This window comes from Echinops telfairi, unplaced genomic scaffold, assembly GCF_000313985.2.
Source record: "Echinops telfairi isolate 266 unplaced genomic scaffold, ASM31398v2 ScPeMD7_7469;HRSCAF=8507_0, whole genome shotgun sequence".
Classification (NCBI taxonomy): Eukaryota; Metazoa; Chordata; class Mammalia; order Afrosoricida; family Tenrecidae; genus Echinops; species Echinops telfairi.
The window spans coordinates 75,163,251-75,191,159 of NW_022111372.1; the positions used below are offsets into that span (position 1 = coordinate 75,163,251).

Below are 27,909 nucleotides of genomic sequence, written 5' to 3' on the forward strand. Positions count from 1 at the left end.
ATGTACAAATGTGCTTTACACAATTGATGTATGTATGGATTGTGATAAGAGTTGTATGAGCCCCTAATAAAATGATTAAAAAAGAGAGAGAGAAAAATCAATAAATCCATCTTCAAAGAAAAAAACAAAACCACTAATCAACCCCCAAACTGACTCATAAAAACCCATCCTCCTCAGGCCTCCCAAGCTGGAATCTCTAAGGAAGCTCACCGCACTGCCATTCCTTCAGAGCGGCTAGTGGGTTTGAATTGAGGACCTTGTGATTAGCGGCCAAACACTTAGAAATTGTATTACTATGGCGAATAATAATTTCTATAAAAACAAAATCAGTGTCATTGACATGGACACAGAGAGACCCCAGGACAGAGGAACACTGGCCCGGTGTGGTTCTGAGATGGTACATTTTCATGGGACTGGAACTTCCATCCTTCCATGATGGAGCAGCTCATAGTTTTGAACTGCTCACCATCCAGTTGGCAGCCCAGTAAGTCCACATTATGCCCTAAAATGTCCCAATTTGTTCACAGCCAATTGGTTAATGCACATTAAAATGCAAAACAAACTCATTACCAACCTGGTCAATTCTGAAAAATCACTTCCCTCCAGTCAATTCTGATTCATAGCAACCATGGAGGGTGAGGTAGAATTGCCCCTGTGGGTTTTTGAGATTGCAACTCTTTACTGGATTATAAAACCTCTTCATCTTTAATCCTTGGTGCAGCGTGGAGTTTTCAACTGCTGACATGGTTAGCAGCCCACTATACCACAAGACTCTTGAGAATCCTAATCTGTCATGTACTCTGGAGCTGGGCTAAAGCAAAAAAATACTCAATTTTTAAATATTATTTACTCTTTTACATTTATAAGGATTTTCTTTTTTTTTTAACATTTTATTAGGGGCTCATACAACTGTTATCGCAATCCATACACACATCAATTGTGCAAAGCGCATCTGCACATCGTTTCTCAAAACATTTTCTCTCCACTTAAACCCCCGACATTAGGTCCTCATTTTTCCCCTCCCTCCCCGCTCCCTCCTCCCTCATGAGCCCTTGACAGTTTATAAATGGGTATTTTGTCATATCTTGCCCTGTCCGACGTCTCCCTTCACCCACTTTTCGGTTGTCTGTCCCCCAGGGAGGAGGTCACACACAGTTCCATGTAATTGGTTCCCTCTTTCCTACCCATTCTCCCTTTACCCTCCCTGCTTTGCCACTCATACCACTGGTCCTGTAGGGCTCATCCGTCCCGGATTCCCTGTATTTTCAGTTCCTATCTGTACCAGTGTACCTCCTCTAGTCTAGCCAGACTTGCAAGATCGAATTGGGATTGGTAGTGGGAGCGGGGAGGAAACATTTAGGAACTAGAGGAAAGTTGTATTTCTCATCGTTGTTACATCGCACCCTGACTGGTTCATCTCCTCCTCGAGACCCCTCTGCAAGGGGATCTCCAGTGGCCTACTAATGGGCTTTGGATCTCCACTCTGCACTCCCCCCATTATGAGGATTTTCATACAGACATTTTAGTTCTTATAAATATAAATTAATTTAAGGTTAAGTGCTCTAATAAGTGCCGGGCCTACCCCATACTACTAATACCTAATGGAGCATTCGGGGCTCTGCTTAACATGCTGTTAGGATGATTGAAAGAAGTAGTACATGCCAAGCACATAGAACAGTGCCTGGCACATAGTAACAGTTCAATAAATGCTGTGACTATCATCTTCTTGTTCAGAAATAGATAACGGTAAGCCACTTTAGCAGTTTGTCTGTCTGCTCATCTAGTCTGCCAGCCAGCCAGCTTTTCTCGAGCACCTATCATATACCAGGCAATACACAAGATGCTGTAGATTCAGCCCTGAACAAGCATGTGCTCTCATACCTCTAAGTGTAGGGTAAGATTTACAATCTGCCTTCCTGGTGGTGTAGTGGTTATGAGTTAGGCTGCAATCCACATGGTCAGCAGTTGGAAACCTGGGTTTTCTACTCCCATAAATAGTTACGGTCTCAGAAACTCACTGGAGGTGGGTGGTGGGTGCGACGAGTCAGCATGACTTTTCTTTACCTTGTATTTTTTAGGAGCTCTGATGTTGTAGTGGGTACACATTGGGCTTGCTGCTAACAGTGAGCTTAGCAGCTTAATTCCCCCCAAGCCACTGCTCAGAGAAAGGTGAGGCTTTCTGTTCCTGTAAAGATTTTTAGTCTTGGAAGCCCACAGGGCAGTTCACCTCAATCAGACAGGGTCACTATGACTTGGAACTGACTTGAGGACAGTAAGTGCATTTGATGTTGGACTTAAACACAGACTAAATAATGAGAGCCATACTCTAGACTGGGGGGTGGCAAACAATGGCCTATGGGCTCAGACTGCCCCAATACTTGTTTTTCTGGCAGATAAAGTTTTATTAGAATACTTTTATTAGACCTTTAAAAACAAAACAAAACTTATCATCTATATAGCTGCTTTCCTGCGAGACTAGCAGAGGTGTCATTGAGATTCTATGGGTCCCCAAGACTAAAATATTTACTTTCTGGCATATTACAGAAACATTTGCAGATCCCTGGCTTGGATTAGTTCTTGCATTCCATCCATTCTTCCATTTGATTGTCCTAGTAAATTGTGAAAAGAAGAAGAAGATTGCTTGACTGCATGAGCCTACCAGCCTGCTTCTCTCGGATGCTAAGCCCTTAATGCAGACAAGCACTTCAGGATTCTCGGCAGACAAGCACTTCAGGATTCTCGGAGTACTCTTTTCCTTGGCCAATGCCCCTCACTGAACTCCACAGGAGCTGTGGGAACCTTGTAACAATATACTCGTTCTAGCAAAGTCTGAATCTGCACTTCTGTGGTCCCATTGCTTTGTTCCTTGCTATCATCTCCTTATTATGCTCCCATCATAGCAAATCCTTGGTTCTCTTATGACCTCATGCTTGGCTTAATCTATCCCCATCGTGTGACTCACTGGACAAAGAACACCAATCGTGTGTTACTTTGCCACGAGTCTTTTTGATCAAGCTTACTTTGACTTACTGGTATATTGCTTTACTCCTTGCTGGCTGACATTTTATTTCGGTAGTTTGCATTGTCTTTTGTATTACTTTGCATCATCCTGTTTCTGGTATTCATTTAACGTTAAGAACACCGATTGAGCGATTTTTACTGTATACCCAGCTCTTGTTGTATATCATTTAACTGTTTTAACAATACAGACTAGACCGTTGTAATCTCCACTTGCAGATGAGGAAAAGGAGGTTATGAGAGAGGTACCTTGTTTTTTAAATGATAAAATGTTATGTCAAGTGAGAACATAATTCTGAGGAACTGTGGTACAACTTTGTTTGGGTTTGCTTATGTCATTCCCACATCAGATTACCTAGAAATCCCCTTGTACACAAAAGACTCTGTAAGATTTAAGATTACCGAGTGGCTTATTGCCCTGCCTCTGATGGTGTGGTGAAGAATATTTAAAGTACCATGGACTGCCCAGAGCACAGACAAATCTGTTTTAAGACGTACAGCCAGAACACTCCTTAGAAGCAAGGACGGCAAGCGTTATCTCACGTAAGTTGGACATGTTACCAAGTGAGACTGATCCCTGGAGAAGGACATCAAGTTTAGTGAAACAAGAAGGCCTTTGATGAGCGGGATGAGATGGGCTGACAGAAGGGTGGCAACAATGGGCTCAAACATGACAACAATTCCGAGGATGGTGCATGCTGTTGTACATCGAGTTGTTATGCATTGGACCACCTCACCAGCACCTGCCAACAGCAAGTCATTGTAGAGGAGGGCTGGTGGCATAAACAGTCGCGCATTTGACGACTTACTACAAGATTGGTGGGTTGAACATACCCGACTACTCAGTAATTTGCTTTCAAAAATATGACAGAGGTTACAGCCAAGAAAACTCTCTGGGAAGTACTGTTCTCTTGCATTGGGATGGACTCAATCCAGTGGTATCCATCACAACCACCACCAGTCAGATGGAGCCTCACAACTCCATCGTCAAATCTGATTGAGGTCAGGGAGATGGGTTCTTGGGACACTCAGTTCCAACCCCACCTGAATTTCACTCAGAACCCACGGCTGCCTGCCCTGAATCCTCATTGTGTCAATTACGGTGTCTGCAAGCAGCTCCCTCATTGAATTCAGACCTTTCAAAATATTTTGATCACTTTCTATGTTTCAGTGCAGAAGGAGAAGATAGAAGCTGACAGAATGATGCTTTCTGCACAAATCTGAAAGCATGAACCAGCTTGAAGCCCTCAAGGATGCCTGCTCCCATTTCTTCCTTCTGATCTCTTATTGTAAAAAGTAATCTCTGCTCGTGGTTTGATTGTCAGAGGAAAGTTTATATTGAACACCCGTACATTAAGAAATGCACTGTCTTAATGAGAAGTTAGCAAGGAGTCACTGAATTTGGCTAATAAGAGATGTGCAACCTTTTGCATCTCATCATCCCATATATTCTGATAGCTGAAGGGAGCCATGGTTAGCACTCATATTTTCATCTTTGTGAGGCATAGAAAGAATATAAGTAGCCTTTCTAAATTGTACATTCCAATTCTATACAAAGTACTAATAGCTACCTTTATTTTTTCTAGAAACTGGGTCTTCTAATCATGGCTTGGTTTTCTTTTATTACACATTGTAACATGTTATTGCCATTAAGGGCCATCAGTTGGTTTCAATTTATAGCAACCCCATGTACAAGAGAAGTAAATACTGCAGTCCTGTGTCATCCTCACAGTTATTATATTTGAGCTGATTGTTGTAGTCACATTGTGCATTATTGCAATAAAAACAAACAAAAGGCTACTACCTTGTAATCTATCCCAATTCACAGTGACCCTGTAGGATAAAACAGAACTGCTCTGTACGAGTTCAGAGACTGTGAATCTGGACAGGAGTAGCCTCATTGTTCTCCCTTGGAGAGGCTGGTGGGTTTGGACTGTCAATTATATTTGAATATAATTCAAAGTTCAACTCTCAGTAAAGGGACTGGATAGTTTTTGCTTGTTTGTTTGTTTGGTTTTTAATATAACAGACATCCAGATGGATTGAGGAGTAAGGCCACCAGGCAATCCACTTTTGAAAATAAAATCAGCCCAATGCTTAACCCACAGTGCTACCAGGGACCCTTCCATGGTAGCACCGGTATTGTCGCTATGTTCTCATTAGGGTTCTGATCTTGGAGTTCTTAGGAAGCTTGATGTGAGCCTCTAAGCCTTTTAAGTGTTCTGGATTTAGTTCCCGCATCTAGAAAGTCTGAATAATCCCCTACCCAGCTGTGGTTCAGGTTTATCATGAATACTAAAGGAGAGGTGAAGCAGCGTTTTAGCCTGTATGGCAAAATACAAATGTTAGTGATAAACAGCACTACATAGGGAATTTCTCCCCGGATCAACTGAAGACTCTTTTAATCTGTAAAAGCTGCCTCTTTTATGAGTAGATCCCTTTAAAATCGGAAGAGTAAGCTAAATATGATTAATTTGAGATTAAAGTGTGACTTCTATCTAGCCCTGTTAAACTCACTGTTTTTATGGCTCTCAAAAAAAAAAAAATCCCACCCTATGGCCCAATTTTAAGGATCCTGGACACTAACAAATCAATAAGGCTGGCCTCATTTTTCTGAGCCTTCTTACTCAGGCAGTGCAGAAACTCCTTCCAGACTTTCATGACAAATGGAAAAAGCTCAAGGAGATGGCTCACTAAATGGATGAAGCTGACATGGCCCCAATCCATTAGAGCAAAGGAGTTTTGGAGACCTGAGGACCCCACAAAAGGCAGCTTCCCCAAGAGCCATTGATCATAGTGTGAAGAATCTTTTCAGGATTTGGCCATATCAACATTCCAAGAAGAGAATGTTGACTTCGGCAGAGCTCAGAGTTTTAAGGAATCAGACCGGAGAACACCTGTGCCGCCACAGCCATCCACACGACATGCTTCTCATAGTTGGCACTCAGCTTAGCAATCACCATTTCAAAGACCTTGATGACCTTAACCCACTTCCATGGTGTCAATTCCCAGAGCAATCAGTCCTAAGGGGCAGAGTAGAGCTACTTCCTAGCAGTTTTGAGGCTGTAAAACATTACAGCCCCACTTTCTCTTGCAGATAGGTGAGGGAGTTCAAACCATCCACCTTTCAGTTAACAGCCCAATTTGTAACCCATCTCACCACCAGGATGCCGCAAGTAGTTTTCCGTAAATGAGGAAGAAGTCTGACTGTCAATGGAAAAAAGATACAAGCACCACATCACAGGGTTAAGTGAGGTCATGACCATAAAGAGTATCAAGCGAGGCTAAGGAAAGATGAGGTGCTCAATAAACGTCAGTGCTATCAAGGCCTTTCTATCTCAACTCCAAAGTTGTACACAGTAGACCCTTGAACAACATGGCTTTGAACTGTGCTGGTCCAATTACATGTGCCTTAGAAAAAATCACCATGTGAGATGGTAAACGACAGTAATCATCTCAACCCAAGCAATTTCTCTCTCCAGCAAATTGTGCATCTCGAGCAGTTTCTCTCTCCAGCAAATTGTGTATCTTGGTAAAAGATGATTCCTCAGTTTACTGTAGTTCTCACACCATCAACATTGCATAACACCATGGCACCCACAGGAAGTGCCAGTGGGTATGAAAACCTTGCAAGAGCACCCTTTACCAAACACCTTTGTATCTCACATTGAACATGCAACTTTTATATGGGTGGAACAGGCAGTCCATAAAGCACACAAAATATGCACTAATCTACTGCTTAGGCTTCTGGTCAACAGTACTTAAGTTTAGGTGATGTCAAATGTATATGTGGATCTTAACTGTGTTGGGGGGACTAGCACCCCTAACATCCATATTGCTCACTGGTCAATTCTAAAGAAGGGGACTGGATCCCCATCCTTTATAACAGGCATCTAGAGTGACGAGGAAGAAAGGCCTCTTGGAAATGACAGTCTGAAAAGTCAGGCAATGAAAACTGTCTGGGCCACAAGGGGCTCACCTGTAGACAAGCATGGGATGGCATAGGCCCAGGACTCTTTTCTCCCATAGGTTAACATCAACAGCAATATGATATACACAGGGACAAAAGTAAACATTCCCATTAGCAATCTGTTGCCTGCGTTGTCACATTCTTTGCTTCACAAAGGAAGGTCTTGTGCTCACACAACCCTGAATGAGTGCAAGGGTCAAACCCCGATTCATGTCACTTCCTGTCTCCCTGCTCAAAGAGCATCTCCAGCAGAGCAGGCTTCATGGGTTCTCTGCTTCTGCTTCTACTTTGAGGTCTAGTCCCAGGACAATGAAACAATAGAGTCATCCTTGACAGTAGCTAACGTTAACTCTGTCCCTGCTACGTGCCTGGCCTGACAGCTGGCACTGTAGAGGGAGATGCCAAGAGTAAAACAAACAAACAAGCACCTGCTTTTCAACCTCAGCAAGTCAGAAAGAAGCTCATGCAACCTTCCAAGGAGATAAAGGGCACAAAGCCAAGGCGAGACACGAGTTTACTTATGTGAACTAGGCTCGCTGCCTTTTCATCACAGTGGTACATAACAGGGGAGAGGAGACACCTGGGGAAAGTGAGCCCCGCAGATTCATAGGTAAGTCTGTGGGAGAGAAACATTTCCATCATTTTTCACTTATCTCAAACTGAAATCTAGTCTTTCCTTTGATAGAACAAAGAGAACGATCTTGAGTAATTACCCCTCTCGGTGACTCTGTCAGCAGTACAGATCGCGAGTGGGTTCATCTCAGGTTGTCCTGACCTCAGACCGTCATGCGTCTTCCTCACAGATGGGGCCTAATCACTTCTGTTCTGTCTGCGTCTTCACTGGCCTGAGCCTGACTCTCAGGGTTGAGACTCCGCCCTGGAGCTGTGAAACCTTGGGGAGTCATTATGCCTTCATAGGTTGACTGATAAACTGTAGGTTTCTCTTTTTTCTAAGGCCCTTTTAAGATGGTTTAAAGAGAGGGATGGAAGGAGGGAGGAAGGGAGAAAAACAGGGAAGTGGGGGAGGAGGGAAGGGAGGACTGAATGAGGGCACAAAACTCCTCTCACTGAAATGCAACTCTGCAGTAGGTGGCTCTACAGTTAATTCTCTAGGATTCCATCAGCCCTGGCCCATTAGGCTGCCTGGGGTTTGTGGTAGTGGAGCTTCCTCCACACAGGCTTTTCACACATGCATGCTTGTTGTGTCTGCCTACGTGGAAGGAAAAGTGGAAAGGAGGAACAGGAGAAGATTGGGAGGGAAAATCGAAAGGGAGCACTTGAAAAATCAACCAGTTCACCTCCTAACCTATAATCCATTGTCTGTTCCTCAGCTGTTCTTTGGACACAATGGAAGTAACTGATACACTAAAGTTCAGTTCAAGGTCAAGGTTGAACCACAAGAGGTTGAGGGATGCTGTGGATGGTACTTTCATGCAATGAAAACAGCTTCTCCTGATGCCTCCAGCCTCACCTCTGGAAATCCTCCAGGGACTCGCACCAGTCTCCTCTCCGTGGAGAACCACTTCTCCTTGGTATATCTCTGGTCTGGATCTCTGGAGCACTTTGAAAGTACATTAACTTTGTACATGACCCTTCTGTACATTTCTTACACCTCAGAGTCTAGTTCAGGTTTCAGATTGACAGAGGCCACACCTTACAAAATAGGGCCCTAGCACCTTGGTTTGCCTTGCCAGAAATCTTTGCAGAGAGTTTGCTAAGGAGACACATATTTCCAGAGTCCTGCAAGGACGAAGTAGGCCAGAGGACCTTGTCTGGATCTCATGCAAGGGCGCCCTCATTAAACATACAGCCGAACCACTAGAGCCTGAACACTCCCCAACAGCCACTCAGCTAGACAGATAGGAAGTCGGGAGGGAAAGTCATTTTCCCTGGCAGCCGAGACGCGTTTTCACAGCCAAAGAAGAAATGCACATTAGCTTCCTTCATAGCTCACAGGCACCCAGCATATTGATTTCATATCGGCTCTCGCCTTTGTTTGGTTAAATGCAATCTCGTCCCCAAGCTCATGATCCAATGCCAGCCTTCTGAAAGTGCTCTGACCTCTGAGCAGCTCACGTCCAGCAGGTGGTGGGAGGAACACCCGACACGACATTCAGAGTTGATCGCCACCCCTGCCTAGTCCCTTCCAGGAGTTGACTTCCCTTCCTCGCTTGTGTGCCTGGCCTGCTTCCTTGGGGCTGAGCGGGAAAGAACACAGTGAAGTGCTTTTAGAAGGTACAATTATGGGACACACAGCACGTTATGGCGGCAAGACCCTTTTTATGGTGCTGGTGTGTATGGGGGGTGTGTCTTTTTGACCCATAAGAAACATGGGTGGCACGGTGATGAAGCATCAAACTGCTAGCCAGTTGCTCAGTGTGACAGACAGCTAAGGTTGTCTGCTCCCTAAGTATTTACAATGTCGGAAACCCTGTGCAACAGTTCTCCTGGGTTCTATGTAGAGTCATTAGCAGTCAGCACCAACTTGCTAGGAGTTTTGTCTTGGTTTTTTCAACCAAGGCACTGAGCACAGACCTCACGGACCCATTATTGGTTTGTGCCATGATGGGGAATCGCTCTCACCTCCTGTCCCCTCACAGGGTCCTGAGGGCTTCTGCTAAAACTTAAATAGGATCTTTTCACTTCCACATTGGACTTCATGGTCTCCCATGAGCCTCAAAATAAAATATAAATACTTTAACATTACACCCAATGATCACTGTCGTATTCTGGTTTATAACACATCATAGTATAGATCAATGCATATGTGTGTGTGTGTATTTCCAAAATAGAGGCATAAAAGTGGAATATCTGTATGTATTTAAATAAGCTTTTGGCTCATAGGGTGCCCCATGCACAGTGAAGCAAACGCCTAGCTCTGTGCCAATCTGGATGGGCTCTATATTAGGTTTCCATGACCACAGGGGGCTTGCAGGCCAGTTTTCAGAAGTAAATTGCCAGGCTTTCCTCCAGCTCTACCTTAGTCTGGAAGCTTCCCTAAGACCTGTCCAACATCAGAGCAACACTCAAGCCTCCACTGACAGATGGGTGGTGGTGAGTGGGCGTGGGGTGCACTGCCTGGAAATCAGACCCTGGTCTCCTGCCTGGAAGGGAAGCCTTCGACCCACTACTAAACCACCAAGATCTCCCCCGTAACATAAAACTTGTAAGACTGACATGTGGCTGTGCGTGTGTGATTTATGTTACAACCCTACTCTGAAAGTAAAAGCTCATACTAAAACTAAACAATGGACTGTGCACTTTACAGATAATATTGTATCATGTGTGGATTAAATTCCAATAACAGCATTATTAAACTTTTTGAACAAAATGCAAGCTCTTGAGTTCCTATGTTTGTATCTCCCCCTCTTCTGCCCTTTGCTTTGCTACCTAACATTGGGGAACTTATTGAGAATTAAGTGAATATAATGTATGTTACAGAATCTGAACAGTACCTGGTATAAATTCTTGCGGAGTGCTGTTAACTTGATTCCAATTCATAGCAACCTCTTTTAACAGAGCAGAATATCCCAAGATTTACAGCCTCTGTAAATGCACCCGAGCCGTTCTATTCTCTGCTGCAGGGTGACTAGGTGTCAGAATACACTCAAAGGCAGTGACTTGGGGCTTTTTGTTTGTTTGTTTTGGAATCTTCATGGAAGCAGATTGTCAGCTCTGTTTCTTGCAGAGCTACTGGGTGGGTTTGAACCACCAACCTCTCAATAAGCAGTTCACGCCCACACGTTTCTTATATGGTGGTCCTCTAATGAATCTTAACTATTATAACTCTAGCCTCCTCCTTCATGTGGGGCACAGGAGTCAGCTGCTTTCCTCTGGCACATCTGGGCACTCAGCCCTTTCTGCCCTCTGACTGTGTGGGGCTCTAACTTCCTCAGAGAGGTCTGCTTCTCTAGCGTTTGCACATGCTGTTCCGCATGCCTGAAGCAGCTCCTGCACCCTCAGCACCTACAGCTCTTCCAGCCCTTCGTCATTCAAGTCTCAACGCACTGTCGCTGAATACGTCTCCTCCCGGAATCAGGCGCACATCTCCAGACGTTATGCTTCCACAGCATCTATTACCTCCCCTGTGGGAACACACGTGAGCCTCCCCTAAATGTTCAGCATCTGCCTTTCTTCTTTGGCTGTGCATTCCAGAAAGGCCGGGACCGTTTGGGTTTCCATTTTGTTAGCATAATATGGGCCAGAGTACGTGCTCAATCAATATTTTGTGAATGCAACTGAATTTCTTCTTAGATGAGAACGGACTCTACCTCCTCTGGGTGAAAAAGTGCCAAGAATCTTCATGCTGATGTGGCTTTCTCTTTTATTTCTGACCCACGAAAGAGCATTTCAGCATCCTAAGTCACCTCTGCTCATCTCAAAGCTATCAGACTTCTCTGTTTTGCTTACATCATCATCCTCTCCCTGATCATATATAATAATCAATCAAATACCCCCATTGACATTTCTGCCACACCCTGCACTATACACTGCAAAGACAGAAAGTCCTGAAGGTTCCAGCAGAAACTTGAGACAACTCCTTAACTCAGGCTTTTTGGGGAAGTAAGCAATTCCTATTTAGCTATGCTGATAATGACAATCTCTTTCTGAAAGATACATTTACTGGTATTTACTTCCTGGAGGGAGGGAGGGAGGGAGGGAGGGAGAGGAAAGCAGCTCTTCCTGACTCCTGTGCCTCACATGTTTATGTTTTGGGCTCTGTTGAGTCGTTTGCTTAACTCTTCATTGCTTGGGGGAAAGGAGGCTCAGTCCCTGTACCTGCTCAAGTTCAGTGCTGAAGCTCATTCCTTGTGTTTGCCCTCTACCTCTCCTCCAGTGAGGGCTCCTGTTCCCATTGCCCCAGCTCCAGCACAGGCTGCGTAATCCTCTCAGCACATAATGAGGCCGAGTGTTAACTTAGAATTTTGTTTTTCTTTTTTAATTGCTTCTGTTTTTTATTATTTCACTGAATATATGCTTTGGCATACTGACTGCACTATAATCTATTCAATATAAAGTAGATTTTTGTGCTAGGTCTTACATCCTGCATTAAACTTAGATTGATGACAGTGGTACAAATGGGACTCACTAGAACTGTACAGGAAGAGCAATATGAGTGGGCACTTAGCACGTGCTCTTTTGCACCACAGTGCCGAGTGCTTTCCATCTGTTATGCTGTAGTTGGGATTGTAGAGCCACGTAGCACTCAAAGCCAACTTATGTGTAATAGAAGCCCGCATGGCTTGGTCCCGCGCCATCTTCACGATCATTATCATGTTTGAGTGCATGGATGCAGCCCCACGGCCAGTCCATCATCAGGTCACTGACCCACTACCAAGCATGATGTCCTTTTCCAGGGACTGGGCTTTCCCGATAACATGTTCAAGTACATGAGATAAAAATTCCATCCTCCTCACTTTTAAGGAGCATTCTGGCTGAACTTATTCTGAGAAAGATGTATTGCTCTTCTGGAAGCCTACCATATTCTTTGCCAACACCATAATTTAAATGCTTCACTTTTTGGGGTAATCATCCTTATTCATTGTCCAGTTTTCACATGCATGTGAGACCACCAATATATTATGTAGGCTCTCTAACCATCCCTATTGGGCCGCCTGAGGCCTTCTGAGATTGAAAAGCTTTTCTGAGGTTATATCGCTAGACCAGGAGTGGAATTCAGTCAGTTTCACTTAGAAGTCGATGCTCACTTAACCACTTAGCAGTAATCCAGTTCCACAGGAGTGAAACCTGGGCATTGGTTTCTATTGGGCATTCTCCTCTTTCTCTCTCCGTATTTTCTTTGTTTGAATTCACTCTCATCACCGTATCCACAACTTCAAAAGAATATGAATGCAAAAGGTGCTAAGACCAGAATGGGAGGACCTGGCAAAGGCACAGAGCGAGGAAGGAGAGAAGGCCCGAGAAGGCTATTTTCAGCAGTTTCCTCTCCCACTCAAATGAGCAGTATGAAATCCAAGTTCCTTTAATGAAGGAGAATAAAGTTAATTTCCTTCCTATGCAGTCACATTGTCATCTCATTAAATTTTGAGAGTTTCCCTTGGCCTCCGGTTAAAACAAAGCAAGCAAGAATAATCCAACGCAGGTGACTTTTGGTTGCATAAGAAGATTCTGCGACAGTCAGCATAATTAATGAGAAAGAAGATGATGCAGCTAACCCACAGGGAGAGCCTCTTGACATTGACTATGGCCTGGCAAAGGTCTACCTCTTTATTTAAAAATACTCTCTTCCCACCATTCACTAGGAACAAGCACACTTTGATGATGAATACAACCAACAGATGTCGGGAAGCACATTAACTGCGCTTGATAGTGAGATCAAAGAGAACACCGGTTCCACACACAAACAACGAACCAAACAAATGCATCTCCCTCCGTGGTGAGTGCTACAATCACAAATAGTGGAGCTCCTCAATTCTTTAATCAAGCTTGAAGGCTGACAAACAGCCTCAAACTGCCTGGCCTTCTCCCCACCCCCCTGCACAATGCTGAGCTGGAGAGGGATGTCTGCCCCGGCAATGCTGCTGGGACAGCTGAGGCAGTTTACTCAGTGGGATAGATTCATCATGCTCACATTAAATTACCACTACCTCCCTGCCAGAGAGAAAAATAAGTGGAATTCAGAAAATGTCTTTCCCTCCTGCCTTGGGATTTAATCTCTCAGATTTGGGGGAAAACTGAACTGATGTAACATAGAATGTGGGGTGGTGTTGCTACTGTTTGCTGTCTTCAAGTTGGCTCCTGGTGACTCCAGGCAAAATTGAAAGAAAGGCTGTCCAATCCTGTGCCATGCTCAGAATTGGTGATGGATGGAAGCGCTGTAACCCATGAGATTTTCATTGGCTGATCTTCAGTAGAGATTACCAGGCCTTTCTTCCTAGACCATCTTGATCAGACAGTTCTGCTGAAATGTTCTCAGCTTCACAGCAGCACATAGGTCTCCACTGATAAATGGGTGATGGCTATGCATGAGGAGCATTAGCTGGGATTCGAACCCGTAACTCTTTCAAGGTTAGTCTTCTAACACTGAGCCACTGACCTAACAATGTCGTGTAATGCTGTTGTGTGTTGAGTAGATGATCACTGGAAACGAGGTAGTTGAATCAGCTAGGCTTTTGAATTGGCTCTTCTTCAGAGTGTTGGAGAATTATGAGAGTTATATTCTGTGTAACATTTCAAATGAAACCCTATTAGTGTTTCTCTATTGTGGAATTGTGTATATTCTCATTAAGTATCTCTGGTTTATTAGGTTGAGGTTGTTCATCTGAGACTCTTTTATATTTGGCTTTCACGCTGCCTTATTTATGGAAAACATATCTTTATGATACATTCTTCCTCTATCCTTGTACAAAATAAACTGCCTTTGGAATGAGGTGCCAGAGAAAAACTATACAACCCGTGATTCTTTGTAAATCATTGAATCCCCAGCAGATTAGCTTTGCTAAGGTTAACCTTGAGCAGGAGGGCTCTGGGGATTTCAGGGTTCTCCGATTTGTGGCTCCAAGGTTACGATTAGATTGGTTGACTTGAATCTCAGGATCAATGATGGAATTGCTCTGCCTTTGCTTCCACCTAAGTGAAGCCATGTTCCCCTCTTGCTTCCCCACCTGTTCACCGATGAGACACTGGAGGAAGGATGAAGAATGCAGTGAAAAGATGGGGACAGAGCCTACAGACACTAGCTAGATGATTTACAAAACACGGCCCTTCTCATGACTGGTAAGGGTGGTGGAGCATATTCTGCCACATTCTCAACCCTTTGGATGCCTTCCCTTTGCCCTGGTGAAAGTTAGAGGAAGTTAGGCAAAAGCAAGGCCAGGAGACAACATAAGACTCTAAACATCTGAGGACAGCATCCTAGTGGACTCGCATGACCTCAGTGACCAAGGCACTTCAGAGAAAGAAATGCGTTGGCAGGCTGACAGCATTTTGGTGAAGCTCAATTTCATGAGCTCCAATTGCTTTGTCTCTTTGACCAACTCTCTAGAATTCACTTGTTCCGTCTGACTGGCTGATTCTCTGCACACTCTGCTCAGTCTGGATCCCCCTCAGGCTCTACTCTGGCATTTCCCACTGAGCAGGAAGCAGGGCCTCTCCTGTGCAAAGAGCCTCAAACTCCAAGAGCTAGTACATCCAAAGTGAATGCCTTACTATGATTCTAAGCCTGATGCTGCGCCTACGCATGCCTATTAGGAACAAAACCTAACAGACTGACTGGCAAGTTCACGATGCTAGAGTCATTCTTGAGCTCTCTGGTTTTTTGTTTTGGTTTGTTTTATTGAAAGATCATTTTATTTGGGACTCTGACAACTCTTGTTACAATCCATACACCAATCACATCAGGCATGTTTGTACATATATTGCTGTCATTCTTTTTTAGATAATTACTTTCTATTGAGCCCTTGGTATCAGCTCCCCCCACCCCCCGCTCCCCCAACAAACAAAAACATATGGTTAAGAACAAGGGGGAGTAGAACAGAGACCCAAAGCCCAACTGTACACAATGAAACAATCCCCCCATAGAGAGGCCACAGGGAAGGGATGAGTCAACCAGGAGGCAATAAAGCATCGATGAAACACACAATATTCTTCTGGTTCCTTGAGGCTTCCTCACCCTCCACTATCATGACCCCAGTGCTGCTTCTCAATTCAGACTAGACCAGAGCACATACACAGGTATATATTAGAGATGGGGGCTCAAGGCACACGGAATCCTTGACCTCTCTTTCTTGACTGCCACATTCAACCAAATGTCAAGTATCTATCACTGGTTTTATCTTAAGGGGTTCTTTTCCACTCATTTACTAGTTTAGACCTTATCAGACTACAGTGGAAACAAACTCACTGCCATTGAATTGATCCCAACCCACAGCAAGCTTAAAGGGCAGGGTAGAACTGCCTTTGTGAGTTTCTGAGACTGTAGCTTTCTGGAAGAGTAGAAAGCCTCCTCTTTCTCTGAGAAAGCAGCTGGTGGTTTCAAACTGCTCATCATGAGGTAGCTGCCCAACTCCTCAACACACACGCACCCAGGGCTCTTCAGGCCTTCTAGTCAAGGGCTTAGAATATTCTCCTGACTTAGACGCTCTCTCTCCTTGTCGCTACACACACTGCCATCAGATTGACCTTCAGATGTTTCAATGCTGTGAATACTCCAACTTTCCATGTAACAAATACTGAGCACGAACTAGGTGCCAGCCACTTTTCCAGAAGCAACCATTTTGAGGCATAATTGGACAGCAAGGTCAGTGCTACAGAGCAGAATAAAGCAGAGTAAGAGTCCAAGAAACAGCAACTTCTATAAAACACCAAAAAGCAAATCCTTTAAGGCTCATAGCAAATATTTGTGGGCTACGTAACCAAAAAACCAAAACAAAACAAACCCACTGCCATCGAGTCAATGCCAGCTCACAGTCAACTGCCCCTGCGGGCTTCCAAGACAGCCAACTCATCACTGCCCCTATGTTTCAGAGACTAACTGTTAACAATAAGAGAAAGCCGGTCTTTCTCCAGAGGAACAGGTGGTGGTCTCAAACTGCTGACCTTGTGGTTAGCAGTCCAACACATGTGCACTGCCCCTGCGGGGCTCCATAATTAATGCCTAGGCAAATGGGCTTTCCTGTGTTCTTATATTATTTATAAAACCAGGTAACTGGCTGTAGTCTGCCTTTCCAACAGAGATAGAAGCCCTGGTGGTGTAGTGCTTTATGCATTGGGCTGCTAACTGCAAGGTCATCAGTTAGAACTCACCAGCCACTCTGCAGGAGAAAGATGAGGCTTCTGCTCCTCTGATGATTTCAAACCGCAAGGGCAGTTTAAACCCAACCTATAAGGTGGCTATGAGTTAGAATTTACTCAACGGCAGTGGGTTGATGCATTGAAATATAGACAGTGATGAAGAGAATGTGGTATTTTTATAAAGCTATCAGAGAAGACTCCTTTGATAAGGTGACATTTGTACGCAAAATAAAGAGACCTGTGAGTGAGCATGTTCCGGACAAGAGGACCACACAAAGGAGGACACAATCCCCGGGCAGTGGCTCGCCTCTCAATGTGCCACCTCCTTCTCCACCCAGGTCCCTTAATTTGGAAATTAGAGTTTTTATTTATGTTTTGTTAATGTGATCATTCTAGAGGGATAGGTCCTAAACCCAGAGCCTTCTGACTGGTGTATAATGAGGAGTAGGACAGGCACAGGCACACACGGGTGCATGGCAACCATCTGGTGAGGGTGCATCTACACCAAAGGAAGGTCAAGGACTGCCAGCAGCCACCAAAACACGGAATATGGGCCCCTGAAGGCATTTAAACTGTCAGCTTCCAGAAGAAAATTGATTCCTACCCTTCGAAATCACCCGTTTGGGGCAGTTGTTTGTTACAGCGGTACCAGGTAAGAACACAGGAGGCGAAACTCTCTCTGCTGGTAAGGAATTGAAGATGAAAGATTGCTACAAAGGAAGGAGGGAGGGAGAGACTGGTTTTTAGTCAAGTATTGAGCCCCAGAATCCAGCCCCAAGCCCTAGACTTGCCAATTACATGAGGCCATAAATACCCCCAAGCCCTAGAGTTGGGAGTTGGGTCACCTTTAAACCAGAGTCCTGGCTGAAACGGATGCTAATTCCTTTCCCCAGGAAAGTGGTCAAATGACAAGCTTACATGTCCCTAGCCCTACCCCATTCAAGAGGCTTTGACAACGCTCTGTACCTCACCATCCCACCACAGCTGGGGCCCATTTTCCTTCCTGTCATTCTTTGGCCACTTATTTCCTACTTGGGCTTTTGGACACCTGCCTGTGCTTCACACACCCTGAGTAGGCCAGGTGCCTCTTAAGGGCCATGCATTCCTGTCAGTACAGTTCTGTAGAGTGAGTTAGAAATGATCGGTGTTAGGCTAACTGCAAGGTTAAACCTACCAGGGCCTTCTCAGGAGGTTGTCTGCTCCAGTAAAGTTGTATAGTCCTGAAAACCCTACACAGGGGCACAATGATTAGGAACTGACATGATGGCAGCAGCTGTGTGTGATTTGGTGTATGTATGGATAAGCACATACACACAAACGTGTATATATGCACAAGAACCAATGTAACAGCATTAATCAGAACAATGCCACTTGTTTCATATAATTATCAATTGCCAGATTGCAGTAGAGAATTGAATCCAAAACGAATTTAAAAGGCTGAATGTATCATTGAATGAGGTCTTAAGAAAATTAAGGAGTTAAGCATCAGACCATATTTAAATTTCTATAAATCTTATGCTAGTTTAACTGTCTTTAGATTTAATTAAAAATGTTTTTCAATTGATAACAATGTAACTCGGATAATTAGCATCAAGTGGCATCTAAAGGACATATTTTAAAAAACTAATCTTGAGTATAAATAGAACTAATTAACAATTAAAATAGCACTTCATAATTATGCCTTGTTTATACATGCTGTAATGTCCAATTCATTGTTAAAATTAAATTGGTCATTAATTAAAATCAAAGTTATGTTTTCCCTGGTGTCTCCATGAAGGCGCCTATGAGATGCACTAGCTTTTGTATTCTCTGCTTTCATGCGGCCTTTTGAAGGCCATTCCTGCCTGATATCTAATAACTTTGTTCTGTAATTAAGGCAAAACTATATCATGCTTCCTCTTATATACAGATTTTTTTACCTTTTGGGTCCTTAAATGAATTGACCTGGTGACCAACCCAAATTTGTCCCCAAAATGACAAAGACATTTGTGTTCATATGCAGAGTGTCAGGGCTAGGTACCTGAATGAGAACAAGATATTACAGATTAGAAGCAGAATGATAACCCTAGAAAGAGTCAGGGATGCAGAGGAGACAGGGAGCTTGTCAGAGAAGACAAAGGCCAGCTACAGGTGATGAGACCCGGGAACGACATTGTGCTTGGTAGAAGTGGAGGATCCATGAAAAAGAAGAAGATGTTCAAGGAGATGGACCGACACAGGGGCTGCCACAGTGGGCTCAAGCGTAAGGGTGGTGGTGAGGACGGTGCGTGGCTGGGGCGGGTTTCATCCTGTTGTGCACAGGTTGCTAGGAGAAGGCCTTGATTAGCTACCACCACCACCAACTACAACAGCAGGTGAGGCGGCGGAAGTGATGTACAAACCTCCACAGGAATTTAGAACTAGAATGGAGAAAGTCTCAGCCTGTACAGAATTGGGAGCTATCTGCAACAAAGCAACTATGGAAACTGGAGAGTGTTCTGGGATTTCTTACAGAAATACTCCAAGAGAAAACGGAGAACTGAACACTGAGGGAGCCCCTGGGTGAACCGAAGGGTGAGTCGCATGACTCAAATGGTGGCAGACGTGATAAAAGCAGACAAATAATCGGAGTGAGAAAAGGACCACGCCAATAGTAGAGCCAGCATACAACGAAAAGGAGGGCATTTCTGGAAAACTGCTGCCCACCCTTCATGCCCTCTCATTGTGATGCCTGCTTTGGAGTCCAGGGGTACTGAAGATCATTCTGACAGAGTCGTGGTCTGGAGGGTGGACATATAAGGGTTGGATCCTGGACTAGCCATTTCCTCTCCGAACCCAAAGACAAGTTATTGGATCACACGGAAACCCTGGTAGTGCAGTAGTCACGCTCTTGGCTGCTAACCCAAGAAATTGGTGGCTCGGACCAGGCCAGGGGAAGCAGCCAGACCTTTTTAACAGATGAGTCACCACCGCACACTAGAAATGGGGAGGCTGGCCAGAGGCCCTGTGCCTGAGCGCCCAGGCCCTTGCCAAATAAGGACACAGTTGAGTCCCAGTCAACCAGGGCAACTGCCTTTTTTTGTTTTGTTTTTTGGAAACATCCAGCCCTGAGCTCATATAAAAAGGGCCTGCCAGTTCTGGGTGGTGCCTCAATACTTTTGCCCTTTCAGTAGTGTAGACCTGCTGGGGGCCTGTCCCCAGTGTATCCTCACTGTACTGCTCAATAAACCTCCTGTGCTGTCTCCTCCCACCCCTTTTTTGGTCTCTAAATTGCCACCGCACCACTGCTTCTAAGGAGAAGCCAGCTGCAGTGAGTGGGATCCACCCAGAGAAGGAGTCACTGTTCCCTATCAGTTCAATCCACTTGCCTCTCTGGGTGAGAAAGAAAAGGCCACCCACTATAATAATGATGGCAGCTTTGGAAATCTTATGGGGCAGTTCTACTTTGTCCTATAAGGTCACCTTTCGTTGGAAGGAATCAACTCAGTGGCAGCGAGCTTTGGGTGCCTGGATTTGCTTATCCAAAAATGACAGTGATAAGCCGGAACCCTCCTCATACAGCTGATAAGCGGTGAGATTAGTAGATCAAACCCACCAGCTGCACAGAAGGTGAAGCAATCCATTCTCAAGACTCACAACCTCCAAACCCTACATACGTTTTCTGTGAGTTGGAATTGACTCAGAAGCAGTGGGTTTGGTGGGCGGGAAAGAGACTCAGTTCCTGACCAATGGGCTTCACACACTGCCGTCCTCCTTCTCGGGAGGCGGAGTCTCGTGTTGTGAACACGTGTCAATGGACCTTCTAAAAGAAGACCAATGAGGAAGAAAGGCCTGGGGAAGTCTGGTGGTCTCCTGAACAGGGAAAAGTTTCCGGGACACGATGGGCTTATCCACGCCGATTGTGGGATGGCCCATGATGGAGCAGCACTTTGTTCCCCTGTGGCCAGACAGGGTCATCATGAGTGGGGCCCAGCTGACATCAGCTGACAGCAACAGCAGCGCCGTATTTCCTACTCAACGACCAATAAAAACAACTAATCCCAGGGTGTTTATCATATCCACCCCCTGCATGATTCCTGCCTGAGATGGAATCAAATCTTCCCCCTGGACAATCCTTTTAGCGCTGGGGCAGCAAAGTCCTCATTAACAAGTGGACAGCCTATGGGCTCCCCCGCCCCTTTTTTTTTCTTAATGACCGTGGAAAGCAGTGCCTGAATCCGGACAAAGGCAGAGACACAAAAACCTCTTCCCACTCTTATCTTTCCAGCCAAGGCCTCCGGTTCCTCTTTGTTTCATGCATGTTGAAACTGAACTGCCGAGAACGCTGAACGCTAGCCTGTGCGGGGGCCATGCAGATTCTAAGTATTAGACAGTAGGTGCGGCCCTGGGGCTGTGCAGGGCATTCAGCTGTGTGCACCCACACAGGCAGGAGAGAATTTAATCCAAAACGAATTTAAAAGGCTGACCCCTTCAAAGAGGCAAACTTGTCATTCAGCTGAAAGCGGAACTGTGGAGACTTTGCCACACCATATGGACAGTTCCCAGCTGACAGGAGGCTCATTTCTGCCCAACAGGAGGCTCATTTCTCCAGTTTGGTTGATTCAAGATTTGCAGGGCAGTCATTTCCAAGTCGACTTAATGCCAGGTAGCAGCCCTGTATTTGTTATGCAGCTTCCTTCCCCCAGCCCCCTTTTTTTGGTGCATAAAAAGGCAAATGCTCCTAAGCTTGGGGAGAGGCAGACGTTACCTTATGCGGTTTGCTCAGTGAAATCCCAACACAAATACCCTCTGCACTTGAAGTAACAGGACCTGCTTCATCTCTCGGCCTTGCTTGGCCTGGAAAGACCCAGGGACCTGCAAACGCGGAAACCGCTGCTGTCTGCTGCATGGTGGGGTCTGGGAAGAAAAGGGTTTCCTTGCCAGGGGGGATAGGAGTAATTATTTTTAAAGGAGGGTGGTGAGCCAAGCAAGCTTGGGAATTTATTATGAATAATCATGGGAGGAGATAAGTTCTTGAGGGATGCCATCACAGTGTACACTAGGATTAATAGCACATCTAAAATTATCCCGAGCTTCGCAAAAGCAGATTTTAAAGCAATGAAGTGATTCATAAAGCTCCAAGTAACCGATGGGAAGCGCCAAACCCTGCTTGTACAAAATATGATCAACGCCACCCCCCCACCCCCCCACACCCTGGACAGTTTATTTTAAAGATGGGGCAGCTTGCTCAATAGTGTAGCTGGACATTGTCATTTTTCACCCCAAGCAAGAGTTAATAAATAATAACTTCCATAAATAACAGGGACATGTATGAATTATAGAGTTGGAAGAGTTGTAACAAACTAACTGAAATGTGGTTCAACTCAGGGAGGAGTCCCTATGTGGTACAAATGAAAGGTTGGCAGTTCAAAGTCCACCAAGCATTGCCTCAGAAGAAATGACGGTTCATTTACCTCCCACAACCCCACCCCTAGTACCAATCAGCCTCTGAAAGTCCTGGGGAGCACAGTTCTGATCTGATGAGTGAGGTCAAACAACTTCATACAAACTGGGTTTTCACTTGCTTATTTTTTAAGTGCATTGAGGCTACCCTCTGTAGGCAAGTATTTGAATGGCAATACTATGTTTACTGGCTACTTCTTTTAGAGCAAATGTTAGCATTTTTTACAAGGCTCAGCTTCCTCATCTGAAAATAGGAGTGATTGTAGGAACCAGTAAAGTGCAATGCTGTAAAGGAAAGCCCCCTGCCCTTGGATGGGCTGGCTGGGCCTCCTGCTGAGCCTGGCTATGGTTCACCCAGGGCTGATCCAGCAACCCTCTGTAGAACGGGAATGATACAATGGTGCCACCGCAGAGGGTGTATGTGAAGTTTCAGTTCGAGACTGCACATGAGGCACCGTGCCTGGATCCTAGCAAGTGCCGGTAGCATTTATTTTATTTATTTATTTTGGTAAAAGACCCTCAGATAGATTGTGAAATGAGTTCTAAGAGCACCAATGGCATGTGAGTTCACTCACCGAGAATGGGCTCATGCAGCTAAGACTCCACAACTCAGGGCAGTCTTGCTTTTTGTATATTTTATCCATTCAGGTTCAACATAAAATGGTTCTTAAAAGTTTATTTTGCTGAAAAAATAGAAAATGTATGCCCCAGATAACTCTCATTAGAAAACAAAACAACGTACCAAGGGAGCATTCCAAAATATGCAGCAGGTGAGCAGCTGCCAGCACCTGTGCTGCCCTTGGTGACCCCGGCACCTGGCTCAGCAGCCTCCGTCTCATGCCCTCTGCAGGTGGGCTCCATCTTAAAGCTTTGCTCAGCCCAGTGAGCAAAGTAATGCTACAGCTTTGAGACTATGGAGAAAATTGATGGGGGAGTCGCAAATACAAACTGGGTGGTTGGAAGTATAAAAAGATGAAGCAAGTGCGTGCCGATCCACGCAGGTGCGTGCGAGTGTTAAAGAAAGACCTCGCGAGGCGCCAGAAACGCCCTGAGCTTGAAGGACCAGTGGCAAAGACGTAGGCAAGGCGGTACTTTCATTTAAGATGCTAAACATGACTCTGTCTGACACGAGCACGAGAGGGAAAACAGGCGGACTGACTGAAGCTGGGGCAGGCCAGGGTAACAACAGGAAAAGAGGAGAAAGAAGATACATACAGTAGTACCAATAATAAATTCACATGAAAATCAGAATAACGTAAGGTAAGAACAGCTATTACTTACTAAGCACGATATTTTACCATATTACTACATCACATGATTTTTTTCATTCAGTTCTTCCAACACTCCTATTTGATAGATAAGAAAAGACAGACAGCGAGGTTAGAGAACTGGCTTCAGATTACACAGCAAGTAGAAGGTAGAAAAGAGGTTAAATCAGAGTGGGTACAGTCATTAGAGAGACAGAACTTCAAACCATCAAACTGAACAACCTTAGAGATGGAGAGAAGGAAAGTAGCAATAAATGTAGTATTAACAGCATCTGCCACTTAACCCTATCACCAGCACTACTCCTGGATGGCGCTCCCTCTTACACACTCTTACACACCTCTCCAGACATAACTTGGAAGAAAGGCCTGATGATCTACTTCCAAAAACACCAGCCACCCAAAAGCCCGTGGAGCACAGTTTTACTCTGATGCACACGGAGTTGTCATGGGTTGGAACTAAGCTGACAATGATTGCTACTGGCATTTGGGGCCGGATTCTGTGACTGTGTGTATAACACGTTCTCATTTAACCTTAGGGACAACTTGGAATGCTGAGTGTCCTTAGCCAATGTGAACAGAAAAAGAAACTTGCCCAAGGTCACACAGCTAGGCAGCTGCCACACAGGTGGCAGCTCAGGGATTTTAAATCAGGTCAAATCCAGCACCAGGACTCTTAATCCTCCTTGCTACATTGTTTCAGTGTAAAGCTGGGGAAGATTATTTTGTTGTGTGCGATAATTAAGTGGTTCCCAATTGTGGGGCCATAGAAGTTCCTGAGATTTGAAAAATAGTTTTAATGGCACATAAATCACATTTTGTACAGTTCAATGTTGCAATCGTAGTAAGGAGGGCTGTGAAAGCATCACCTTAGTCGATTATGTAATATTTTCTTCTTTTCTGTGTTCATTATTGTTGGCTCCCTGTTTCTGCTCCCCCGTCTTCCCTGTCATGGCCCTAGGAAATTATTAATCCACTTATACACAATAATGGGTTGAATACTTCCCTGAAATTAAAAAAAAAAAAAAAAGATTCTCAGGTACTTCTGCCATGGCCTCTGATTCAGTAACCCAGTGTTTGGATCTAAATTTTTCAGAGGTTTCTTGGTGACCTTAGTCTGTACCTTAGTACGATGGCTGGATGGCTGGTCTGTAAGGACAGGATAAGGCTATATGATGATTCTTCAAATAACTACATATCCTAACTCCAAGTCCAGTGTTGGTAGGCATGCCACAAAGGCTTTAGGACATAGAAAATGTTCTTCAGGGGATTGGATTCCAGGCACATTCAACAGCTTTGCTTGGAAAGACCTAAGTAATTGGCCTAAACAGACATTCTACTAGAGAGCAGTTTACTTTTCTTCTAAAAGATACCAGGTAGCATCAAATCAATTTAACAATTACAATTGCCTTACCTAAAACTCTTAATCTCTCAGCGCCCACTACGACTTCATGGTCATCTGCAGAGAAGAGCAATTTCCCAGCGACCGTTTTTACCTCGAATTTTTTCCCATAAGCTTCTACAGCTTTTGGACCTAGAAAGTAGAGACAGAAAACATGAGTCCCGTTGCCTTTGATAACAAAAAGCTTTTCATAGAACTTATACCTCTGAAAAGAAGACGTTAAATTTCAATGGAAGTAAACCGATTTCTAGAAGCCACTTGTGAAAACAGCCTTGTGAGCTTAGTCATATCTTGTGAATCATAGGCTCTTAAGCTATGATTTTAAAATACATCATGTCCTTCCTCTCACCTAGATTTGTAATTTTTTTTTGCTTGAGAATATAAGTACATGGACGCTCACTATCTGTTGTGACAACCCTCATGTCTTACTGTCAGAAAGGGCTTCTTCAAATTCAGCTGAAATCTGCCTCACTCAAAATTGATCCATTACCATATTTGACCACAGGTAAGGTCAATTTCTTCAGTATATTGATGATTTCTTGGCAGAAAAGGTTTTACTGCACTTAATATCCTTAGAAGTTGTTGATTCTGTATGCTTGTAAGAGTTTGTGAAATAGTTCCATTTTCCATGAATGCATTTCAGATACTACCAACAATAATAAGATAAGATGAATTACCCCAAGACAACAGATTGCTGTTTATGGAGGTGGGGCTGTTGTGGCCCATAAGGAAGACAAACTATGACTTCGGAGCACCTGTATGCTAATGAAGAAGACAGAAAGTGATACATTTATTAATAGATGAGAAAATTGCAGAGAATTGTGGGTGCTATCCAAAAATAAAGTTTATGTGTTAGAATTTCTAGACAAGGAAACTAGTCAGTCCACCTGAGCTGGATCTACCTGAAATTCAGGCATCTCTCAAACATAGGCCTGCCTTAAAGTATTAGGATAATTTGAGGATATCATCCGCCTCACAAAGCAGCTCTTGTGTTATAGTCACTTACATGTTAGACTGCTTTACAAGGTTGGTGGTTCAAATCCACCAGGAGAAGGATGAAGCTGCTAATTCCCATAAAGATTTATAGTCTCAGAAACTCCATGGAACAGTTCTCCTCTATGGTATAAGGTTGCCATGTGTTACAATCCACTCCATGGCACTGGGGTATCATTCTGACCAAATATAGCCTAGCTAGATCAGTGTTTTTAATTGCCAATGGGGTGCTGGGTAATTTTTTTTTTTTTTTCTGAAAAGTGGTAGGCTAAGTAAGTTTGAGAACTTATGGTCTAGATATAGTAACGGGGATCTAAGGAAACCGGGATGAAGACATTATGCTCAAGAACACAGCTGTATGTCATCCCTGGCAGATAAACCTAATGCAAGACCCTCAATATAGATCTCGGTTGTTTAAAGGCATTGGGCTGCTATTCTTAAAGTTGACAGTTCAAACCCACCAGCCACTCTGCAGGAGAAAGATGAGACTGTCAGCTCCCATGAAGATGTAGTATCAGGAACCCTAGCTAGGGTATTTGTGAGTCAGAATCAACTCGATGGCAATGATTTCTCTGTGTGTATGTGTGTGTGTGTGTGTGTGTATGAGTGGGAGTAAGAGAGAGAGTGAGAGAAAGAAAGCACATTTAAATTTGCTTAAAATATAATTTCTATTTTACTTTTTAATCCTTTTATTGGGAATTCTTCCAGTTATAACCTTCTAGAGTTCAACCACATCAAGCAGTAATGTACAATTGCTACCATAATCAGTTTCAAAACATTATCTTTCTTCTTGAACTCCTTGATATCAGCTTCCCTTTATTCCCTCCCTCCTCCACCACTCTACACCCCAGGAATCCCTCCTTTTATTTTCCTCTTTTCTTTTATAATAGTTTTTTTTTTAGTCCATATCTTACACATCCAATATATCTATTCACACAATTCTGTTGTTCAATTCCAAAGAGAAGGGTTATAAAGTCATCAGTGCTATCAACTTGTGCATTGGTTTTTATGTGACGGCTAAGATGTATCTGTTTTAATGGTCACACCTAAACCTTCAATAAAAACAATCTCATTTGGGATGGTTATCATTTATTGGTGGGTGGGGGGGGCTGGTAATAAAGAAATAATGAATGACTCACTGGCCCCAGGCGGGTGTCCAGTGAGCTGTTTGCCTAATCAGGATTCATTAGTCACATGACAAAGTTGGGCATGCCTGGAGGACACAAAATTGTGTATGTCTAGGACTTTGCCTTCACGGACATTAGACTTGGTCCCCAGGGAGCCAAGGGGATCTCTATGTAGTATACAGGGGATGTACTCTGAACTCGTGAATGGGGTGATGAGCCACACAGGCAAATACACTAAAGAGACTCTAACCATCAGACGGCACAAACCACGATTAAGTCATTTGCTTTTCAGGACATACAATGAAATTTACCAAGGGCCAGAACTATTTGGGTGGATCAAGCTCAGTAATTGGGAGTTTTTGCCAAAACCCCACAGAGAAACTGCTGGCTCACTGGTGCAGACGGCTTGCTCTTTGTTGATTTCACCTGGGGCTGCCAAACTTCCCTAAGCGTGTTCTGAATCTTAAAAAACAAACAATGACTCTAGAGGGAATCAAATGACAGTCGAGACTGTTCCGGAGAGGTCTCCTGGTGAATTCATTGTTCCTCTCGGGAAGGAGAAAAATCACTATTTGTAACCTGAAACTAATCTTCAATTAATCCCCCTCTGTGTTTTTTAGTCTGGGTGCCTCCTTAATGAATACCCTAAACAGAGAAGAGAATGAGAGTGGCGAATGGAGAAGCGGAGGCCATAAGGATGACTCAGCAGTCTCCCAGTCCTAGCACAGCCAGGAATGGGGAGCTGGAAAGGCCTGATGGTCTTTTACTTTACTGCCTTTCCGCAACATCCCGAATGCTGCCCCAGGCTGCCAAAGCTCCCCTCCCCTTCTCCTCCGTATGGGTCAGTGGGTTCCCTGATCAGACCCACTGTGGGTCGACACATCAGCAGCAGTATGGGTATAATACACAGCTGCAGCCTGTTCTGGGAAGTGAAGTCTCATTTAAAGCACTGTTTCTTGT

The 27,909-nt window shown here is 44.3% G+C and overlaps 1 protein-coding gene across 2 annotated transcripts in view; it reads right to left on the bottom strand.

Annotated features, from left to right (window-relative positions):
* SGCD (sarcoglycan delta) overlaps window positions 1–27,909 on the bottom strand; it is a 763,996-nt gene that overhangs the window by 173,854 nt on the left and 562,233 nt on the right. For both annotated transcript variants that reach the window (XM_045284824.1, XM_004696751.2), the window contains exon 5: window positions 24,842–24,961. In XM_045284824.1, coding sequence (XP_045140759.1) covers window positions 24,842–24,961 — 120 coding nt within the window. The remainder of the gene's footprint in view (window positions 1–24,841; window positions 24,962–27,909) is intronic.